This window comes from Rana temporaria, chromosome 13 (assembly GCF_905171775.1).
Source record: "Rana temporaria chromosome 13, aRanTem1.1, whole genome shotgun sequence".
NCBI lineage: Eukaryota > Metazoa > Chordata > Amphibia > Anura > Ranidae > Rana > Rana temporaria.
The window spans coordinates 25,110,309-25,131,534 of NC_053501.1; the positions used below are offsets into that span (position 1 = coordinate 25,110,309).

Genomic DNA, 21,226 nt, shown 5'->3' on the forward strand with positions numbered 1-21,226 from the left:
GTTCACATCTCCTAGCCGAACGCCGAAAGACGCCTGAAAAAAAGGTCCGGGACCTTTTTTCAGGCGTCCGGCGTGGAGATGTGAACCATCTCTATAGAGGGCAATGCTAAAGCATCCCTCTGGCGTGTCGGGGCGGCAGCGGCGTTCACACTACAGGCGTATATACGCCTAGGTGTGAACGGGGCCTTAGAGTGGATGATGACATCATTAGAGCACGGAGCGTTAAAAATAAAAAAATGATCTTTATAAAGGGGGAACAAATTGCTCTCACGCCCGCAAGATCTACTTGTCATACACAATTTATATATCAAAACGTAGGTATTTTTGTCTGGTTTCAGGCAATGTGTTTAGTTTTGTGATACGAATTTTACTTTTGGTTCTAAATGACAAAAGTTCCAAATTCTCTTCCATTGACTGTCATGTAAAAAAAATCTATATATCTTCCAGCAAAACGCACACAGAACCTCTTTTTTAAATCGCTGCCATGCCCACATTTTTAAGATTATCAACATAAATTGTATACCGATACGTTCACAAAGGCTTTGTGTTTCTAACGTTGAAGTCGCTGTTTCGATAGCATCTATGGTTGTGGATTTATTAAGGTTTGTTTGATGGGTTCTCTCAGTCATTTGGTGTGTGGATTAAAGCGTTTGTAAAGGTCTTTTTTCCCTCCTAAATAGCTTCCTTTACCTCAGTGCAGTCCTCCTCCCTTACCTCATGTGGAGAAAACCTCTTGAGGGGGGAGGGGCGACCAGGCAAGTCAGGACACTCTCTCTATATTGCAGATGGAGAAAGGAGCTGTGTGTTATTAGGCATCCTGCTCGCCCCCTCCCCCCTCAAGAGGCTTTCTCCACACCAGGGAAAAAGCCTTGCATTACTGTGTGGAGTTACAGACAGAAGATCAGGGACGAGGTGGGGGGAGCTGAAGGTTTGAGGGAAAAAAAACTGTTTGTAGGGGAGGAACTCTATCTTGTACCCTGAGGAAACTACTTCGCAAACCCACCGGTCAGAAAGTAGCGAAGACCACCGAGCCGCGAATATGCGATGGCGACCCCCTACCCTTGTGTCTGGCGGGGGAAAACCTTCAGTCTGGACTAGTGGTGCAACAGATACCGTATTTTCCAGCGTATAAGACGACTTTCTGGATGCAAAAAAATGCACTCACTTTTTTTTCCCCAGCGGTGACAGTCTCCATACGGCGAGCGCGAGCGTGAATGATTTCAAAGCCGCGTCTTCTCTTCAGAGTGTTCCACAGCTGACGAACAGCTGTTTTGTTCGGCTATTTCCGTAGCCTGCCCGTAGAATGTTACTGCGCATGCCCGGAGACTGCGCAGTCGGTTGTGGAACTTCCCCCATAGGGGAACATTGAGGACAAGTCACCGGTATGTTTTTCAGGCGTGTGTTGGACTGGCTATAAGGGGAGGTTGGAGGCCAGTATGTTTTTCAGGCATGTGTTGCACCAGCTATGAGGGGAGGTTGGAACTCTTCTTGTCTTCAGGAGGTGGGAGGAGTCTTTCCAGCTTTCTTTAGGCTTTCTCTGCTGGGGAAATGAGAACTCTTCCCACCAGTGAGGTCCTTCATGTAACCAACTTCCTTCTTGGGCAAACTTCTGTGTGTAAAAGCAGGACGTTTAACCACTTAAAGTCCAAATCTTTTTCTAACACTTGTTTCTTAAGTTAAAAATCAATATTTTTTGCTAGAAAATTACTTGGAACCCCCAAATATTATATATACTTTAGCAGAGACCCTAGGGAATAAAATGGCAATTGCTGCAATATTTTATGTCGCACTATTTGCCTAGCGGTCTTTCAAGTGCAATTTTTTGGGGGAAAAATACACTTTAATGAATAAAAAAAAGAAACAGTAAAAAGTTAGCCCAATGTTTTTTTTTTTGTTTTAATGTGAAAGATGATGTTACGCCGCGAGAATCGTGATGTATCTTCTAAGCAAAAAAATTGTGATTCTCATTTTAGCCAGAATCGTGCAGCTCGACCAGTCAAACGCACGCCTGCAGGAAAGAAAAAATCTACTGGCTTCCAACCTCCTTTCACAGCCGGTCCAACTCATACTGTCTTTTTTTTTTTTTTTTCTATTTTTGTTTCTTTTTCTGGTTCTTTTTCTTTTGTCCATGGTGATCAAGGGTTCTTCTGCAGGGGGGAGCTGATGACACTTCTGGTCTTTGAATTTCTTTCTTGCTTTCGTACTTGCTTTCGTACTTGTTATATTTCTTGTTTTCGTACTTGTTTTCTTTCTGACAGGGAGTGACACTTTTTTGTGGAGTCTCGGTGTCATCGTCGCTTTCTGGAGGAAGTGTAGAGCGATCACGACGTTTTAGTGGAATCCTTGGGTGGAGGTATTTCTTTGATGCTTTCTGAAATAGACGGCTATGTTTTCGTCGAGGACCAGTTTCATCTTCCCTTCCTGGAGGAAGCGTAAAGCGAACATGACGTTCTGGTTTCTTTTTGTAGAATATGCCCTTTGGTGGCGTCTCCTTGTGGAAGTCGCCCTCCGGTGGAGTGTCCTTGTGGAAGTCGCCCTCCGGTGGAGTGTCCTTGTGGAAGTCGCCCTCCGGTGGAGTGTCCTTGTGGAAGTCGCCCTCCGGTGGAGTGTCCTTGTGGAAGTCGCCCTCCGGTGGAGTGTCCTTGTGGAAGTCGCCCTCTGGGGGAGTGATCTCACCTGGGGGGCACTCTGGGGGAGTGGTCTCGCCTGGGGGGCACTCTGGGGCAGTGGCCTCGCCTGGGGCACACTCATACTGTCTTTTATTTTTTCTATTTTTGTTTCTCTTTCTGTTTTTTTTTCCTTTGTCCGGTTCTGTGATGATCGAGGGTTCTTCTGGTGGAGTCACCTTGTGGAAGTCGAACTCTTCTGTTGGAGCGGCCGCGTCTGGGGCGCACTCTGTTGGAGCGTCTGGGGCGCACTCTGTTGGAGCGGCCGCGTCTGGGGCAGACTCTGTTGGAGCGGCCGCGTCTGGGGCAGACTCTGTTGGAGAGGCCGCGTCTGGGGCGCACTCTGTTGGAGCGGCCGAGTCTGGGGCGCACTCTGTTGGAGCGGCCGAGTCTGGGGCGCACTCTGTTGGAGCGGCTGAGTCTGGGGCGCACTCTGTTGGAGCGGCCGAGTCTGGGGCGCACTCTGTTGGAGCGGCCGAGTCTGGGGCGCACTCTGTTGGAGCGGCCGCGTCTGGGGCGCACTCTGTTGGAGCGTCTGGGGCGCACTCTGTTGGAGCGTCTGGGGCGCACTCTGTTGGAGCGTCTGGGGCGCACTCTGTTGGAGCGTCTGGGGCGCACTCTGTTGGAGCGTCTGGGGCGCACTCTGTTGGAGCGGCCGCGTCTGGGGCAGACTCTGTTGGAGAGGCCGCGTCTGGGGCGCACTCTGTTGGAGCGGCCGAGTCTGGGGCGCACTCTGTTGGAGCGGCCGAGTCTGGGGCGCACTCTGTTGGAGCGGCCGAGTCTGGGGCGCACTCTGTTGGAGCGGCCGCGTCTGGGGCGCACTCTGTTGGAGCGTCTGGGGCGCACTCTGTTGGAGCGTCTGGGGCGCACTCTGTTGGAGCGTCTGGGGCGCACTCTGTTGGAGCGTCTGGGGCGCACTCTGTTGGAGCGTCTGGGGCGCACTCTGTTGGAGCGTCTGGGGCGCACTCTGTTGGAGCGGCCGCGCCTGGGGCGCACTCTGTTGCAGGGGCCGCGCCTGGGGCGCACTCTGTTGCAGCGGCCTCGCCTGGGGCGCACTCTGTTGCAGCGGCCTCGCCTGGGGCGCACTCTGTTGCAGCGGCCTCGCCTGGGGCGCACTCTGTTGCAGCGGCCTCGCCTGGGGCGCACTCTGTTGCAGCGGCCATGTCTGGGGCTGTCTCCGTATGAACGTCACATTCTTTCTCGCTCACTGGGGCAGACCTGCCTTGTGAGCTGTCTGTAGTAAATACCGCGTACATCTGCAATTAAAAAGAAGAATGAGATTTAGCTTCACCTACATTTCTTATATCAAATTATAGAGCGAAAAGTTCAAAATTCCAAAATGACTAATGTTGGCCTTCATATAAAATTCTGGTTGCCTGGCACTAAAATGAATGGAGTCAGAAAGGGGACTGGTTCTTCACTGGTTCATGCCCGGCCTCTTATTGTCATCCCTCGAATTGTTGCGGTGGAATGATACAGAAGAGGCCGGGACCTGGAACCGCTGCATTGCAGATTACTCCGCCACACCTCAAAGTGGAAAAAAATAGTCCCCTGCACGTTTTGGAACGATTGCCATGCGATTCTGTCATGTGACAAAATCTTGCCATCTTTGGGGGGCCCATTAAGAATAATCCGAATGCTTGCTTCACATTTTCCCATGATTTAGAATTGCAGGCAGAATCCTATCACTTCTGCCGGCCATTCCAAATCGCCAATTGTGGGCGGGGTCTAAGGCAGAATTCCAGGCAAATGATGAAATAGTTACTGTCTGTGGGAGCCCTGCAGCAACTTACTGAGGCCCCATTTGTTCAGCGGGGGGGGGGGGGGGGGCATAAAGGGTCTATTTATTGCCTGTGGGGTGCATACAAAGTGATCTTCTGCACCGCAGTTCCCCATAATTAAATGTAAGCTTTGGCCTCTTCTATATTAACCAATCAGGGACAGGCTTGAATAGTAATTGTTGGGAAATCCAGCACTGCAGATTACGCCACTTGCACCCTAAAGCAGGGCTCGACATATCCCGGGCGCCAGGTCGCCATGGCGACTAGAATTAGGGTCCTGGCGACTTGGCTTGGAAGGGGGGCAAAAAAAAATTTTTTTTTTTTTTTTTTTTTGTGAGCTGGCGCCATCTGGTGGTGAGCCGTTGGTATTACAAGTTAAACAGCAATTCTAATGTAATTTTTCACTATTTTCACTGCCATCTTCTTCCCTCTAATTAGAACCCCCAAACATTATATATATTTTTTATCCTAACACCCTGGAGAATAAAATGGCGATCATTGCAATACTTTCTGTCATGCCGTATTTGCGCAGCGGTCATACAAGCGCACTCTTTTGGGAAAAAATTACACTTTTTTTAATTAAAAAATAAGACAACAGTAAAGTTATCACCATTTTTTTAATATTATGAAAGATAATGTTACGCCGAGTAAATTCATACCCAACATGTCACGCTTCAAAATTGCGTCCGCTCGTGGAATGCCGACAAATCTTCATAGGTGACGTTTAAAAAAATCTACAGGTTGCATGTTTTGAGTTACAGAGGAGGTCTAGGGCTAGAATTATTGCTCTCGCTCTACCAATCGCGGCGATACCTCACATGTGTGGTTTGAACACCGTTTACATATGCGGCGCTGCTCACGTATGTGTTCGCTTCTGCGCGCAAGCTCGTCGGGACGGGGCGCGTTTTCTGGCTCCTAACTTTTTTAGCTGGCTCCTAGATTCCAAGCAAATTTGTCAACCCCTGCCCTAAAGACAGTAAATAATCCCAGCCTGTAATAAGGGGAGTGCAAAGCTTGTTTAAACAACAAATTGGTTGGCAGCTGTCAGTTGGTGGAATTGGCTCCCTGTATACGGCGCCAAGAATTTCTGTTTGCTGTTTGTTGTCCTGTAAACAGCAATCTGATGATTTTTAAAGCCATGTCCATTGTCATTGTCCATGGTAGAAAATATATATATATATATTTTTTTTTTTATATTTCGCTCTTTTTCCGTTTTATATCGTGAAATATAAAAAATCAAGTGGTGAATAAATACTACCAAAAGAAAGCTCTATTTGTGTGAACAAAGCAACAAAAATTCCATTTGGGTACAGCGTAGCATGACCGCGCAATTCTCATTGAAATTGCGAGAGCGCGGAGAGCTGAAAATTGGTCTGGGAAGGAAGGGGGTGAAGGTGCCTGGTATTGAAGAGGTTAATGGTGCCAAAAGACACCAAAAAAATCTCAACTCCTTTATGTGTGTATTGTACATGTGCACGGAATTGTCTTTATGAAATGTCAACAACATTCATTGTGTGTTTTGGCGCCAATAAAATCGCCTTCTGTTCTATGAATTCTATGAAAACAGATGATTTGGGGTGAAGGTGCCTTTGATCTGAGTGTAGGTGACTTATCCAGAGTACTTCTTGTATCGATCACTATCCTTAGTACAGGGTGGGCCATTTACCGTAATTATCGGGGTATTGCACGCTCTGGAGTATAGCGCGCACCCCTAAAGTGGACCCGACATTTCTGTAAAAAAAGCATTTTAGTACTTACAGTTTTGGTGTCTTCGGCGGCCTCGTCGGGTCCGGGGTCCGTCTGCGGCTTCGGGTGTCCTCATCGTCGGGTCCGGCGTCCTTCTGCGGTGACCTCCCCACTCGATCCCCGCTTTCCCGTGCCGAGTTTGAACACTGCGCCAGCATATACCGAGCGCAGTACACTCGTGTATAGTCGGGCAGGCTCGGCTACTCTCGCGCTCACGTCCTGTACGTCCAGGACGTGAGCGTGAGAGGAGCCGAGCCTGCCCGACTATACACGAGGGTACTGCGCTCGGTATATGCCGGCGCAGTGTTCAAACTCGGCGCGGGTATTGGCGTATATCGCGCACCCACGATTTTGCCCTGATTTTCAGGGCAAAAAAGTGCGCGGTATACGCCGATAAATACGGTATATGGATACACCTTAATAAAATGGGAATGGTTGGTGATATTAACTTCCTGTTTGTGGCACATTAGTATATGTAAGGGGGGAAACTTTTCAAGATGGGTGGTGACCATGGTGGCCATTTTGAAGTCGGCCATTTTGAAGTCGGCCATTTTTTATCCAACTTTTGTTTTTTCAATAGGAAGAGGGTCATGTGACGCATCAAACTTATTGGGAATTTCACAAGAAAAACAATGGTGTGCTTGGTTTTAACGTAACTTTATTCTTGCATGAGTTATTTACAAGTTTCTCTTTGTTTACAGCCATTGACATGTCGCCGAGTTTAACACGTGCGGAGCGGATAGAAATTGTGTTGATGTCTGGTGAACGCAGTAACCGGGTCATTGCAGCAGATTTCAATGCAAGACAGCCTACGAGACCACCCACCTCCCATGCTACAGTTAGCAAACTGCTTGCTAAGTTTCGTGAAACTGGTTCAGTGTTGGATTTGCCAAAATGTGGACGCATGAAATCTGTCACTAAGATCCCTTTCACACTGGTGCGTTTTTGCCGCATTTCGCGGTAAAAATAGCTCTTTTAAAACGCTCCAAAAAAGCCCCTCTCCATTGAAATGAATTGAAAACGCTGTAAAATAGCGGTGTTTTGCCGCTATTTTAACGCTCCGCTATAGCTCCAACGCTCCAGTGTGAAAGGGGTCTAATGAAGAAACATCAGTGGCTGTCCTAGCTTCATTCAGCAAGAGCCCACAGCGTAGCACTCGCCGCATGTCACCGGAGAGCACATTGAGCACACAGAAACTTGTAAAAAACTCATGAAAGAATAAAGTTACGTTAAAACCAAGCGCACCATTGTTTTTCTCCCTGTCGTGGAGTCTCACTACTCTTGCTGCATCTGAAAAAAAGATGATGGGTGGTTGATTAAGTTGTCTAATTTCCACCAACAACTGAAATATGGGTGTTGGGTGGACTAGTGCTTTCATGAATAGATGCCCTCTGTACCATATTCTCACCTTCTCACTAATTTGTTCTCTTTTGTGTTACAGGACTGAGCGGCCGTTTTATCATAACAGCCCTGCCTACCATATATCAGTAAGTATCTCTGTATACACCTTCTCACACATCACTTATAACACTGGATTCTCTGTCAGTCTATGACCTCACCGCAGTCAGATTGTCAAAGGGTCATATGTTAACCACTTCCCGACGGCCGTACGACTATATACGACCGCAGGGTGGTTCTACTTCTCTGGGGCGTCGTCATTTGACGTCCGCCCCTTTCCGCGTTCTTGCTGTGCTGGCCGTGTCCCTTGGACGGCCAATGTGTCCCTTCTGTGCGGCCAATGAGAGATGATCTCATATGTTTACATATGAGATCATTTCTCATTGCCGGCTCTCGCAGACAGCGGTGCTGTCAGGGAGAGAGGAGACCGATCTGTGTCTCTTGTACATAGGGACACAGATCGGTCACCTCCCCCGAGTACTCCCGCTAATACTCGGTATCGGTCCCGATACTGGTATCGGGACAACCCTAAATACAACCATTTGTTCCTGAACAATAACCTGCATTGGATAGAGAGGAGGCCATCATTACCAGAGGAGGTATAGAGTACACATAGGAGGGGGTCATATGGCAGGACAATAGGAGGTGATGGAGGAGATCACACACAGATGATGAAGCCTCCCCTGACCTGTACACAAAGCTGGGACAGTCTCTCTCCTCCAAGATCCAGGCAGGAAGGAGCCGTTCACTGACAAAGCCAGCTGCTGCTCTACAGTGTCTCCAGGGCAACAGGTCCTGGCAGATCCGTAGATGTTATCACGGTACAAGCTATAGGAAAAGCTGTGTGCATAAGTTAGTAGTTTACATAGCTGACGGGACCTGCCTCCTCTACAGGTCCTGTCAGATCCGTAGATGTTATCACGGTACAAGCTATAGGAAAATCTGTGTGTAAACACACAGATCCACCTCCTGTCAGAGGTGAGGAGACCAATGCTGTGTTCCCAGTACAGAGGAACACACATAGGTCTCCTCCCCTTGTGAGTCCCCCTCCCCCCTACAGTTAGAACACACTTAAAGCTCCATTCACACCTTGGCGACAAAACGCCCGACGCTCGTGCCGCTGGAGGGGAGAATTGCCATTGATGTCTATGGAGATGGTTCACATCTCATAAACGCTGTACGCCTGTCGCCTGAAAACAAGTCCCGGACCCTTTTTTTCAGGCGGCATTGGCGTTCGGCCATAGACATCAATGGCAATTCTTTGTGAAAAAAAAAAAAAGTAACCTAATCGCAGCAAAATGCGCCGCGTACGCGGCGTTACAATGTGAATGGGGGCTTAGGGAACATATTTAACCCCTTCAGCGCCCCCTAGCGTTAACCCCCTTTCCTGCCAGTCACATTTACACAGTAATAGTGCATATTTATAGCATTAATCGCTGTATGAATGTGAAGGGTCCCAAAACCGTGTCAAAAGTGTCCGATGTGTTCGCCATAAAGTCGCAGTCACGATAAAAATCGCAGATCGCCGCCATTACCAGTAAAACAAATAATAATAATAATAAAAATGCCATAATTCTATCCCCTATTTTGTAGACGCTATAACTAATGTGCAAACCAATCCAATATACAAAAATATGTAGAAGAATACGTGTCGGCCTAAACTGAGAAAAAAATCGTTTTTTTATATAATAGTAAAACATATTGCATTATTTTCAAAATTGTCGCAGAGGTGATCAAATACCACCAAAAGAAAGCTCTATTTGTGGGGAAAAAAAGGACGCCAATTGTGTTTGGGAGCCACTTAGCACGACCGCGCAATTGTCGGTTAAAGCGACGCAGTGCCGAATTGCAAAAAATGGCCTGGTCTTTGACCAGCAAAATGGTCCGGGGCTGAAGCGGTTGATTGAATATTTATCAGATTCACTCTCTAATAGTATATACAGCAGGGGTCGACAAAATCCGGGTGCCAGGTCGCAATTGCGACAAGAAATTGTGACCTGGCGCCCGCGGCGGGCGGTAATTGAGGCCGTGGCTTTGCGGCCTCAATTGCCGGGCGAGGTGGGGGTGCACGGAGACACAGAATCCTGTGTCTCCATGCGCCCCCACATCGCGCGGCGGGCCCGTGACGGCCGGTAATTGAGGCCGCGGGTTTGTGGTCTTGTGAAGTCCCAAGCTCTTCCTTCTGTGAGCTGTGACCTTCTGTGAGCTGGCACCATCTGGTGGTGGCCGTTGGCATTACAAGTTAAACAGCTTTCTAATGTGTAATCTTTCACTATTTTCACTGCCATCTCCTTCCCTCTAAGTAGAACCCCCAAATATTATATACATTTTTTATTCTAACACCCTAGAGAATAAAATGGTGATAGTTGCAATACTTTATGTCACGCCGTATTTGCGCAACGGTCTTACAAGTGCACTTTTTTGGGGGGAAAAAAATACACTTTTTTTTTATTAAAAAATAAAACGGTAAAGTTATCCCAATTTTTTTTATTGTGAAACATAATGTTACGCCGAGTCAATTGATACCCAACCTGTCACGCTTCAAAATTTGCGCCCGCTCGTGAAATGGCGACAAACTTTTACCCTTTAAAATCTCCTTAGGCGACGTTTAAAAAAATCTACAGGTTGCATGTTTTGAGTTACAGAGGAGGTCTAGGGCTAGAATTATTGCTCTCGCTCTAACGATCGCGGCGATAACTCACGTGTGTGGTTTGAATACCGTTTACATATGCGGGTGCTGCTCACGTATGCGTTCGCTTCTGCGTGCGAGCTTGTTCGGGACCGGGCGCGTTTTCTGACTCCTAACTTTTTTAGCTGGCTCCTAGATTCCAAGCAAATTTGTCAAACCCTGATATACAGTATATCTCTTCTGTCTGTTATTCTCAGAGTGGATTGGAGATTTTGCTCCCGAATCCATATAGTTGGTTATTTATAGTTACCATTGCATATAGATATTTAAGAATAATTTTTATATATATATATATATATAAAGCCAGCTAAAAAAAACTCCCAGACCGTTTTGATGTATTATAAGTATTTCCGGGAAAATGGATTGCTTTGTTTTATCTGTAAGCTTTCGGCTGACGCACTTCCTCTTTCATGTCTTTTTCAATCAGCTGTAAAGATGGAATTTTCCGGAAGTACCAAGGAGCCAGAACAAATAAAGACTTCATAAACTTTGTGAACGAGAAGGAGTGGGAGGGGCTGGAACCCATGTCGTCGTGGTTCAGCCCGGACTCGCTACTGTAAGTGAAGCTGGTGGAAATTTTGTTCTGATAACAAAAAGCAGCTGGAATAGAAAGGATCCATAACACCAGGGGCGCCGGTGACACTCGGAACAGTTCGGAGCCATTTGGAAATACTCGGAATCACTCGGAAATACTCAGTTTCCAAGGGTTTTTGAGATCAGCCGAGCTGTCCCGGAGTATTTTCGAGTGCTCTCCGGCGCCCCCCACCTCTGGCACATGCGGCATTGCATGCCATTGAAGTCAATGCTGGACAAATTATCTTCGTTTTCCATTGACTTCTATGGGGAAACTCGCGTAAATATGCAAGTGTTTTGGATTACAAGCATTCTCCTGGAACGGATTGTGCTTGTAATCCAATGTTCCACGGTACTTCTAAATGTTAATATTAGAGGTCGACCGATATGGGTTGTTCTCTGGCCGATATTTTGAAATTGGGATTTTGCGGCCGATATTTTAGGCCGATTTTTTTTTTTCCCATCATCTCAGAAAATCTAGGATGGGGGGAGGAGGTTATCATTTAGGGTGGAGAGGTGGGGTGCAGCCTATGAGAGTCCATCAGTGGCCACCAATGCAGCCTATCGGTGTCCATCAGTGCCACCTCATTAGTGCCCACCAGTTTAGCCCATCAGTGCCACCTTATCAGTGCTCACCAGTGCAGCCTATCGGTGTCCATCAGTGCCACCTCATAATTATTAAAAAAAGAAAAAAAATACAATCTTAGTCATTTTAGAGGAGGGGGGTACAGCAATCTCTCTGCACCCCCCTCCTCTACAACAACGTCTCTGTACCCCCCTTCTCTACAGCAACCTCTCTGTACCCTCCCTCCTCTACAGCAACTTCTTTGTACCCCCCTGCTCTACAACCACCTCTCTGTACTGGGCTTGGGTGGGGATGCATTGTGGAGAGGGTTGGATGGTGCTGGGCGTGGGTGGGGATGCGTTGTGGAGAGGGATGGATGGTGTTGGTTGTGGGTGGGGATGCGTTGTGGAGAGGGGTGGGTGGGGATGCCTTGTGGAGAGGGATGGATGGTGCTGGGCGTGGGTGGGGATGCGTTGTGGAGAGGGATGGATGGTGTTGGTTGTGGGTGGGGATGCGTTGTGGAGAGGGATGGATGGGTTGGGATGCGTTGTGGAGAGGGATGGATGGTGCTGGGTGTGGGTGGGGATGCGTTGTGGAGAGGGATGGATGGTGCTGGGTGTGGGTGGGGATGCGTTGTGGAGAGGGGTGGCTGGGGTATGCGTTGTGGAGAGGGATGGATGGGTTGGGATGCGTTGTGGAGAGGGATGGATGGTGCTGGGTGTGGGTGGGGATGCGTTGTGGAGAGGGATGGATGGTGCTGGGTGTGGGTGGGGATGCGTTGTGGAGAGGGGTGGCTGGGGATGCGTTGTGGAGAGGGATGGATGGGTTGGGATGCGTTGTGGAGAGGGATGGATGGTGCTGGGTGTGGGTGGGGATGCGTTGTGGAGAGGGATGGATGGTGCTGGGTGTGGGTGGGGATGCGTTGTGGAGAGGGGTGGCTGGGGATGCGTTGTGGAGAGGGATGGATGGGTTGGGATGCGTTGTGGAGAGGGATGGATGGTGCTGGGTGTGGGTGGGGATGCGTTGCGGAGAGGGATGGATGGTGTTGGTTGTGGGTGGGGATGCGTTGTGGAGAGGGGTGGGTGGGGATGCCTTGTGGAGAGGGATGGATGGTGCTGGGCATGGGTGGGGATGCGTTGTGGAGAGGGATGGATGGTGTTGGGCATGTGTAGGGATGCGTTGTGGAGGGATGGTGCTGGGGATGCGTTGGAGAGGGGTGGGTGGGGATGCGTTGTGGAGAGGGATGGATGGTGCTGGGCATGTGTGGGGATGCGTTGTGGAGGGATGGTGCTGGGGATGCGTTGGAGAGGGGTGGATGGTACTAGGTGGGGATGAAGATAATTACGTTGCATTGTATTGTGAAAATGGATGAGGATGACTCTGTGTGGGGATGAGTGTTACATTGTGAAGAGGATCTCCACAATGTAACTCTCATATCCACCCAGAGTCATCCTCATCCATTTTTTCAATGCCAGCCCCAGCCAGGTTTCCCTTTTTAAAAGGAGTTTAAATAAAGTCTGCAGGGGCCCAGTAACACTCAATTGTTAGGACTTACCCTCCATCCATGCTGTCTTCTGGTATCTATCTGCATGCACCTGATTGGGCTAGGTGCATGCAGATTGGTTGGTCGGCTCATCAGCGTCTATCGCATATCAAAATACAAGCTGCCAGCAGGCTCCACCTCGGCAGGGAAGGAAGAGGAGCTTAGCTAGTGCTGGCCACGATCTCCTGCTGGGGGAGTTACTAGTCAGGCGGCAGAGGCTCGGGCTTGTTGTGACATGTTAAAGCGGGGGTTCACCCTATTGATAAAAAAAAAAATTGGCATAGTAGCGCGAGCTACAGTATGCCTGTCTTTATTTTTTTTATCCCCGTACTCACTGTGCACTCGTAGATAAAAGATTACGACTCCCGTTTCTATGGAGAGAGAAGGTGATTGACGGCCGGCTCTGGCACGTCACGCTTCTCCGGAAATAGCCGAAATAGGACTTGGCGCTTCACGGCGCCTGCGCAGGCGCCGTATAGCGCCGTGAAGAGCCGAGACCTGTTCCGGCTGTCTTCGGGGAGCGTGACGTGCCAGAGCCGGCCGTCAATCACCTTCCCTCTCCATAGGAACGCCCATTCCCCGCGGGGAGTCGTAATCTTCTATCTACGAGTGCACAGTGAGTACGGGGATAAAAAAATAAAGACAGGCATACTGTAGCTCGCGCTACTATGCCTAATTTTATGCTAAAAAGATGTTAATAAGGGTGAACCACCGCTTTAAAGCGGGGGTTCACCCGAAAAACAAATTTTTAACATTAGATTGAGGCTAATTACGGAAAGCAGAATCGGGTGTTTTTTTTTAAATCAATGCAGTACTTACCATTTTAGAGATAGATGTTCTCCGCCGCTTCCGGGTATGGTCTTCGGGACTGGGCGTTCCTATTTGATTGACAGCCTTCCGACCGTCGCATACAGCGCGTCACGAGTTGCGGAAAGAAGCCGAACGTCGGTGCGGCTCTATACGGCGCCTGCGCACCAGCGTTCGCTACTTTCGGCAACTCGTGACGCGCTGTATGCGACAGTCGGAAGGCTGTGAATCAAATAGGAACGCCCAGTCCCGCAGACCATACCCGGAAGCGGCGGAGAACATCTATCTCTAAAACGGTAAGTACTGTATTGATTTAAAAAAAAAACACCCGATTCTGCTTCCCGTAATTAGCCTCAATCTAATGTTAAAAATTTGTTTTTCGGGTGAACCCCCGCTTTAATGATGTATTGTTCCTCTGCTACAGCTCGCCGGGGGAGGGGGCGGGGCAGTGCGGTGCCAGTAAAACCTTTTCTGCCCTTTCTCTTCTATAGTGGCCGGTGATCTGCCTATATGGTTCCGACCAACGGAAATTACCGAACCTGATCAGCGGTAGCAACAGGTCCAGTGCGACGAGGAATTCGCTGTAAGTGGCCAGTTGGCCTCTCGTCCTTGCTTCGCTCGCTGCGCTCGCTCGGCCTCTTGGCTCTTTTTTTAACATCCTCCAAGTCCACAGGAATGTTAAGGAATGAGCCTGGATGCCGCGCATGCACAGCTGGCAAGGAGGGACTCCGGCTCTGAGACACCTGCTTGCACCTTTTTTGCAGCTGATCAAGTTCGGAGATTTCCGTGGGCTTCGTCTGTCAATCAAGGAACCATATCGATAGGGGAACTAGATCGACAAGAAACCGGCTGCCGAGCAGGTGAAGGATTCATTTTACATGTAGAAGTTGTATCTGTATATTCAGTGTGAAGTCATTTACCTTGTCTGTTTATCAATAACCTCATTGTATTTAATAGATTTTTTTTTTATGTTTTGTTCTAGAATGAGCGGCATGTCAGCGCTATTCCATCTATCAATGTATATTCGGGTAAGTAAGATCACTCCTTGTATACTGTATCCTCACTGCTCTCTGTTCTACCAGAAGATCGGGTTGGGGATCAATGTACCTGTTAAGGTGTATGTAAATCCCAACGATGAACTCTTTTTCAGAAAACATGACTAACCCTGGACACCCTACCCACCACCTTCACCCCTGGTCCCTGCTTTACGTACCTTTGTGGGTGCCCACGCAGCCTGTGTGGTATTCCAGAGATTTGAAATCTCAGTTCTTCTCCCCTTTTCTTTCTGCAGTGCTTCCAGGATGGATCAGAGCGATTCACTGTGCCGCCGCTGATCAATCAGAAGAACTCTGATCTGTCCAGGAAACCCTGTAAGTGGGAAAAGAGCAGGGATTTCGAATTCCTGGACTAGGAGCCAGAGCCAGCTGCACTGCATCCTCTCCAGCCTGGCACTTCATAGTGTGCTAGAGGAGGAGAGTGGAGAGCGGTGACTGTCAGTCATTGCTTTCCACTCTGAGCAGATAGAGCGCTGAGCAATCAGTTCTTAGCCTTAGGCCCCTTTCACATGGGGACGGCGTCAGCGGTTAAGGTTTACTGTCAATTTTGCGGTGCTATTCGGCAGTGTGTATACCGCGCCTCCATCGTTCCTGCCCATTGAAATCAATGGGGCACCATGGCTATACCACCGGCAAAGCACCCTGAAAGAGCCGCTGCGCTATACACACTGCTCCTTTACCGCTCGAAAGATGCGACTAACGCTAGCAGGACGTTAAAAAAAGTCCTGCTAGTCGCATCTTTGGAGCGGTAAAGGATCGGTGTGTATACCGCTCCTGCCCATTAAAATCAATGGGGCATGGCGGCTATATCGCCGGCAATGTGCCTCTGCGGAGGCGCTTTGCGGTGGTTTTAACCCTTTCTCTGGGCTTTCACACTGGAGCGGTGCACTAGCAGGACGTTAAAAAAAAAAAAGTCCTGCTAGTCGCATCTTTTGAGCGGTAAAGGAGCGGTGTGTATAGCGCTCCTCCCCATTGAAATCAATGGGGCATGGCGACTATATCGGCGGCAATGCGCCTCTGCAGTGGTTTTAACCCTTTGTCAGCCACTAAGGGGGGGTAAAAGCGCCCCGCTAGCGGCCGAGAAAGGGTTATAACCACCGCAAAGCGCCTCTGCAGAGGCGCATTGCCGGCGATATAGCCGCCATGCCCCATTGATTTCAATGGGCAGGAGCGGTATACACACCGCTCCTTTACCGCTCCAAAGATGCGACTAGCAGGACTTTTTTTAACGTCCTGCTAGCGCACCGCTCCAGTGTGAAAGCCCTCGGGGCTTTCACACTGGAGAGACAGCAGCGGCTATTTCAGGGCACTTTGCGGATGCTATTTTTAGCGTTCTATCGCCTGCAATGTGCCTCAGTGTGAAAGGGGTCTTAGAGACAACATGGTATGGCTGCAGCATCACTTAGAGCTTTCACTCCCCACCCCCCCCTTGTGTTTCATTATCATATGTACTAAAAAAAAAAAAAAAGTATTTTGTTAGAACAACTTTGGGATGAATTAGAGCAGAGACTGTGGGCCAGACATTCTCTTGTAACATCAGTGCCTGACCTCACAAATGCTCTTCTGGAAGAACGGTCAAACATTCCCATAGACACACTCCTAATCCTTGTGGACGGCCTTCCCAGAAGAGTTGAAGCTGTTATAGCTGCAAAGGGCGGGCCAACTCAATATTGAACCCTACGGACTAAGACTGGGATGCCATTAAAGTTCATGTGTGTGTAAAGGCAGGCGTCCCAATACTTTTGGCAAATACATATATTTAAAATCCTAACAAACAAATGTCTCTGTATAGCCTTCTGTTCTAGCAGTAGTAATAGTGACATTTTAACAGCCGCACCTGTGTGACTAGTCTAAAAGTGTTAAAGCGGATACCCTGCATCACTGCATCTGAGCACCACAAACCAAAAAAACTATTTAATTCATTTTTTAATATTCAACGCAAACTCCCCCATCCGTCCAGGTCTCTATGATTTATATTGTTGAGAATTCACATTGAAAAACACCCCCATCATTTACTCCCTGGAATCCACCTGCCCTTCGCTCAGGCACACATGCAGGAGAGAGTGTACTCGGCTGAGAAAACCCCTCCTCCCGTCCTGAAGACTCCTGGGATGTATGACATCATTTGCCTAGGCAAGAAACCAGGAAGTAACTGAAGCAAAATCCTCTTTAAAGTGGAGTTCCGGCCACAATTTCACTTTTTATATATAAATACCCCTGTAATACACAAGCTTAATGTATTCTAGTAAAGTTAGTCTGTAAACTAAGGTCCGTTTTGTTAGGTTGTTACAGCATTTAGACACTTTATAAAATAGAAATTGACTGGGGCCATCTTAAGTGTGGGCATCATGAAGCCAGACTGTATGACTTCCTGGATTTCAGCCTTGCAGATCTCGCACATGCTCAGTGCTGCACAAGCAGTGTAATAGGTTTCAGATCAGGTTTCAGCACCTGTGCTGTCCAAGGCACATGATTCTTCGAGACTGGGGAGTGCACAGACTCCTGGAAAGAGTCTGTGCGGTGTAGGTTAGGAAGCTTAAGCACCTAGGTGCAGGAAGTGGGAAGATTAACTATTCTGCCTAGCAACAACACTTTGAAGGCATCTAAAAAACATTTTTTTTTCTTAAAGGACTAATGACATTTTTTTAAAACTACTGATGTAATGTTATATTTATGGGTGGAACTCCACTTTAAAACAAGTAAATATGATATACTTTGCTATCTGTTGACTAATACTAGCAGCATAAGGATTACAAATCCTCATTGTTGATTGGGAGAGTGAAGTTCTATTTTAAACGACTTTATATGCTGATTATTCCTGTATATGGAGTCATTCGGCTCCCCTGGCTGGGCTGTCGGTAATGGAGGATGTTCTCTGTATTTTCAGTACTGTCATGAATACTTTGTGGAGGATCTGGGTATTCCAGTGTGGGGATCGTATGTCATCTTTGGATTCCTCACTCTACTTCTAGGTCTCTTTCTGGGCTTGGTGAGTAGACGAGATGTTCTGTGTTGGAACCTTAGGGGTGTATTTATACAGCCATCAATGTGACCTTCATTCTCTGCTTTCTAAATAAATGTCTCTTATTTATATTCATTCTGAATCTTCCAGCTTGAAAGAAGATTTGGATTTTTTTGCTGGCCGCGTTGCGTCTAAATTGACATCTATTAGAGCTGCACGATTCTGGTCAAAATGAGAATCGCGATTCGTTTGCTTAGACTAAAGATCACGATTCTCAAACTGAATGCCAGAACCCCCCCCCCCAAATAAATAAATAAACCTGTGATTTATCTGAAAATATGACTATATAAAAAACAGACCAGTGATATGTCTATAATGTTAAAGACCATATAACTTTTATGAAAAAAGCAGAATCAAACTTTGATTCTGCTTTTTTCATAGGAGTTTTATGGTCTTTAACCACTTAAAGCGGGAGTTCACCCATTTCTAAATTTTTTTTTTTTCTTCCCCTAGATTCCTGCTCGTTCGGTCTAGGGGAATCGGCTATTTGTATTAAAATAGGTGCAGTACTTACCCGTTTTCGAGCTGCATCTTCTTCCGTCGCTTCCGGGTATGGTCTTCGGGAGCGGGCGTTCCTTCTTGATTGACATTCTTCCGAGAGGCTTCCGACGGTCGCATCCATCGCGTCACTCGTAGCCGAAAGAAGCCGAACGTCGGTGCGGCTCCATACTGCGCACCGACGTTCGGCTTCTTTCGGAAAATCGTGACGCGATGGATGCGACCGTCGGAAGCCTCTCGGAAACCTGTCAATCAAGAAGGAACGCCCATTCCCGAAGCCCATACCCAGAAGCGACGGAGAGGATGCGTCTCGTAAACGGGTAAGTACTGCACATATTTTAAAATAAATAGCCGATTCCCCTAGTAATAACGAGCAGGAAGCGAAGGGGGAAAAGTGCCCTCTAAGGGTGAACCCCCGCTTTAAGGACCGGACCAATATGCTGCTAAATGACCCAAGGGGTTTTTACAATTCGGCACTGCGTCGCTTTAACAGACAATTGCGCGGTCGTGCGACGTGGCTCCCAAACAAAATTGGCGTCCTTTTTTTCCCACAAATAGAGCTTTCTTTTGGTGGTATTTGATCACCTCTGCGGTTTTTATTTTTTGCGCTATAAACAAAAATAGAGCGACAATTTTTTAAAAAATTCAATATTTTTTACTTTTTGCTATAATAAATATCCCCCAAAAATATATATACAAATTTTTTTTTTCCTCAGTTTAGGCCGATACGTATTCTTCTACATATTTTTGGTAAAAAAAATCGCAATAAGCATTTATGGATTGGTTTGCGCAAAATTTATAGCGTTTACAAAATAGGGGATAGTTTTATTATTATTTTTTTTTTTTTTTTACTACTAATGGCGGTGATCAGCAATTTTTTTCGTGACTGCGACATTATGGCAGACACTTCGGACAATTTTGACACATTTTTGGGACCATTGTCATTTTCACAGCAAAAAATAAATTTAAATTGCATTGTTTATTGTGAAAATGACAGTTGCAGTTTGGGAGTTAACCACAGGGGGCGTTGTAGGAGTTGGGGTTCACTTATTGTGTGTTTACAACTGTAGGGGGGTGTGGCTGTAGGTCTGACGTCATCGATCGAGTCTCCCTATAAAAGGGATCACTCGATCGATGAGCCGCCACAGTGAAGCACAGGGAAGCCGTGTTTACATACGGCTCTCCCCGTTCTTCAGCTCCAGGGACCAATCGCGGACCGGGTCGCGGGAGCGCCCCCGCAACCCACGGCTGGGTACTAGTACAGGACGTACCTGTACGTACATGTGCCCAGCCGTGCCATTCTGCCGACATATATGTGCAGGAGACGGTCCTTAAGTGGTTAACATTATAGACATATCACTGGTCTATTTTTTTTTATACATCAGAAGCTGTACCGCCAGCAACCATTGGGTGGCGCATGGATACACACAGTTGTACAGAACTGTGAGAAAGATTAATACATCAGAAGTAGTACCGCCGGCAACCACTGGGTGGCGCATGGATACACACTACAGATCTGCAAGAGAAGCCCAGGCATCCATCCAGCGGCGCAGGCTGCTGACGTCGGTTCCGATATCGGCGCCATTTGCGTTCCACACTGGTTACGTGGAACCGGCTGTGAAGGGGACCAAAAAAAGGTTAGCGTTTGGTCCGAATGCGGTGCGATATCACCAATATTTGGTTTGCAGTGCGGTGCAAATCACATGCGATATCGCACAGCGCACTAGTGTAGACCGATCCTTATGGAGATTCACCCTCTCCACTTGTCCTGTTTACCATTATTATTGAAAGTGAAAGAAATCACAGATTTTGAGTTGTCCCCAGAAAAGTAATAGAGGGGGAAATCTTCCAATGGGGACACTAGTTCTGGTGACCTGGGGGTCCGCAAGGAATTATTTTATAATTTGCAGGGATTTCTTCTCACTTCCTGTTTGGCTATGGGACAGGAAGTGAAGGGAAATCTCCACAATGGGACACAGATGGCTAAAAAAATATATAACCCTCCCTTACACTATCCAAAATGAAACAAAAGATTTGCTTATAGTTCTACTTTAATTTCATTAGCATGTTGATGGGGGAGAGGGAAGGTATTCAACGTCGCCCTTAATATTTTGGTGGGGGGGTTATTCCTCGGAACATTGTACGGTTTGTGTCGGATTGCATTTGTGGATTACACAAGACTGTACTGTATGTCCGCTCTGATTGCGTTCTTTCTTTATTGCAGCTTCTGGTGTTTTTGGCAGATTACCTGTGTCCGACAAAGAGGCACCGACCCCAGGGATACCCACAGCACAGTGAGTTCCTTTGTGTGCAATAAAAATCCACTCCTTCTTCTTTTTTGGGGGGGAATCTACTGAAGGGTCTTTTGGGCTTTTTTTTCACATATGCAGCCATGTCCCCCCATATATTCAGCCATGTCCCCCCACATATGCAGCCATGTCCCCCCACATATGCAGCCATGTCCCCCCACATATGCAGCCATGTCCCCCCACATATGCAGCCATGTCCCCCCTATATCCAGCCATGTCCCCCCTATATCCAGCCATGTCCCCCCTATATCCAGCCATGTCCCCCATAAATCCAGCCATGTCCCCCATAAATCCAGCCATGTCCCCCATAAATCCAGCCATGTCCCCCATAAATCCAGCCATGTCCCCCCATACCTAGATGCTGCCGCCGCCGCATGGTTGATCCGTGTGCGGGGAACATCACAGCTTTCATTTGAATAGCTATAGTGTTCCCCGCTGCGCCGCGTATAGACACTCCCCCTTGCTCGGGATTGGACAGATCCGTCCAATCCCGAGCAAGGGGGAGTGTCTATACGCGGCGCAGCGGGAAACACTACAGCTATTCAAATGAAAGCTGTGATATTCCCCGCACGCT

General features: G+C 47.8%; 1 protein-coding gene across 1 annotated transcript in view; it reads left to right on the plus strand.

Annotated features, from left to right (window-relative positions):
- The window catches only part of TMX1 (thioredoxin related transmembrane protein 1), a 53,595-nt gene that overhangs the window by 26,154 nt on the left and 6,215 nt on the right, over positions 1–21,226 (plus strand). The window contains exons 3-7 of the mRNA XM_040333876.1: positions 7,635–7,680; positions 10,708–10,836; positions 14,751–14,796; positions 17,711–17,812; positions 20,568–20,637. Coding sequence (XP_040189810.1) covers positions 7,635–7,680; positions 10,708–10,836; positions 14,751–14,796; positions 17,711–17,812; positions 20,568–20,637 — 393 coding nt within the window. The remainder of the gene's footprint in view (positions 1–7,634; positions 7,681–10,707; positions 10,837–14,750; positions 14,797–17,710; positions 17,813–20,567; positions 20,638–21,226) is intronic.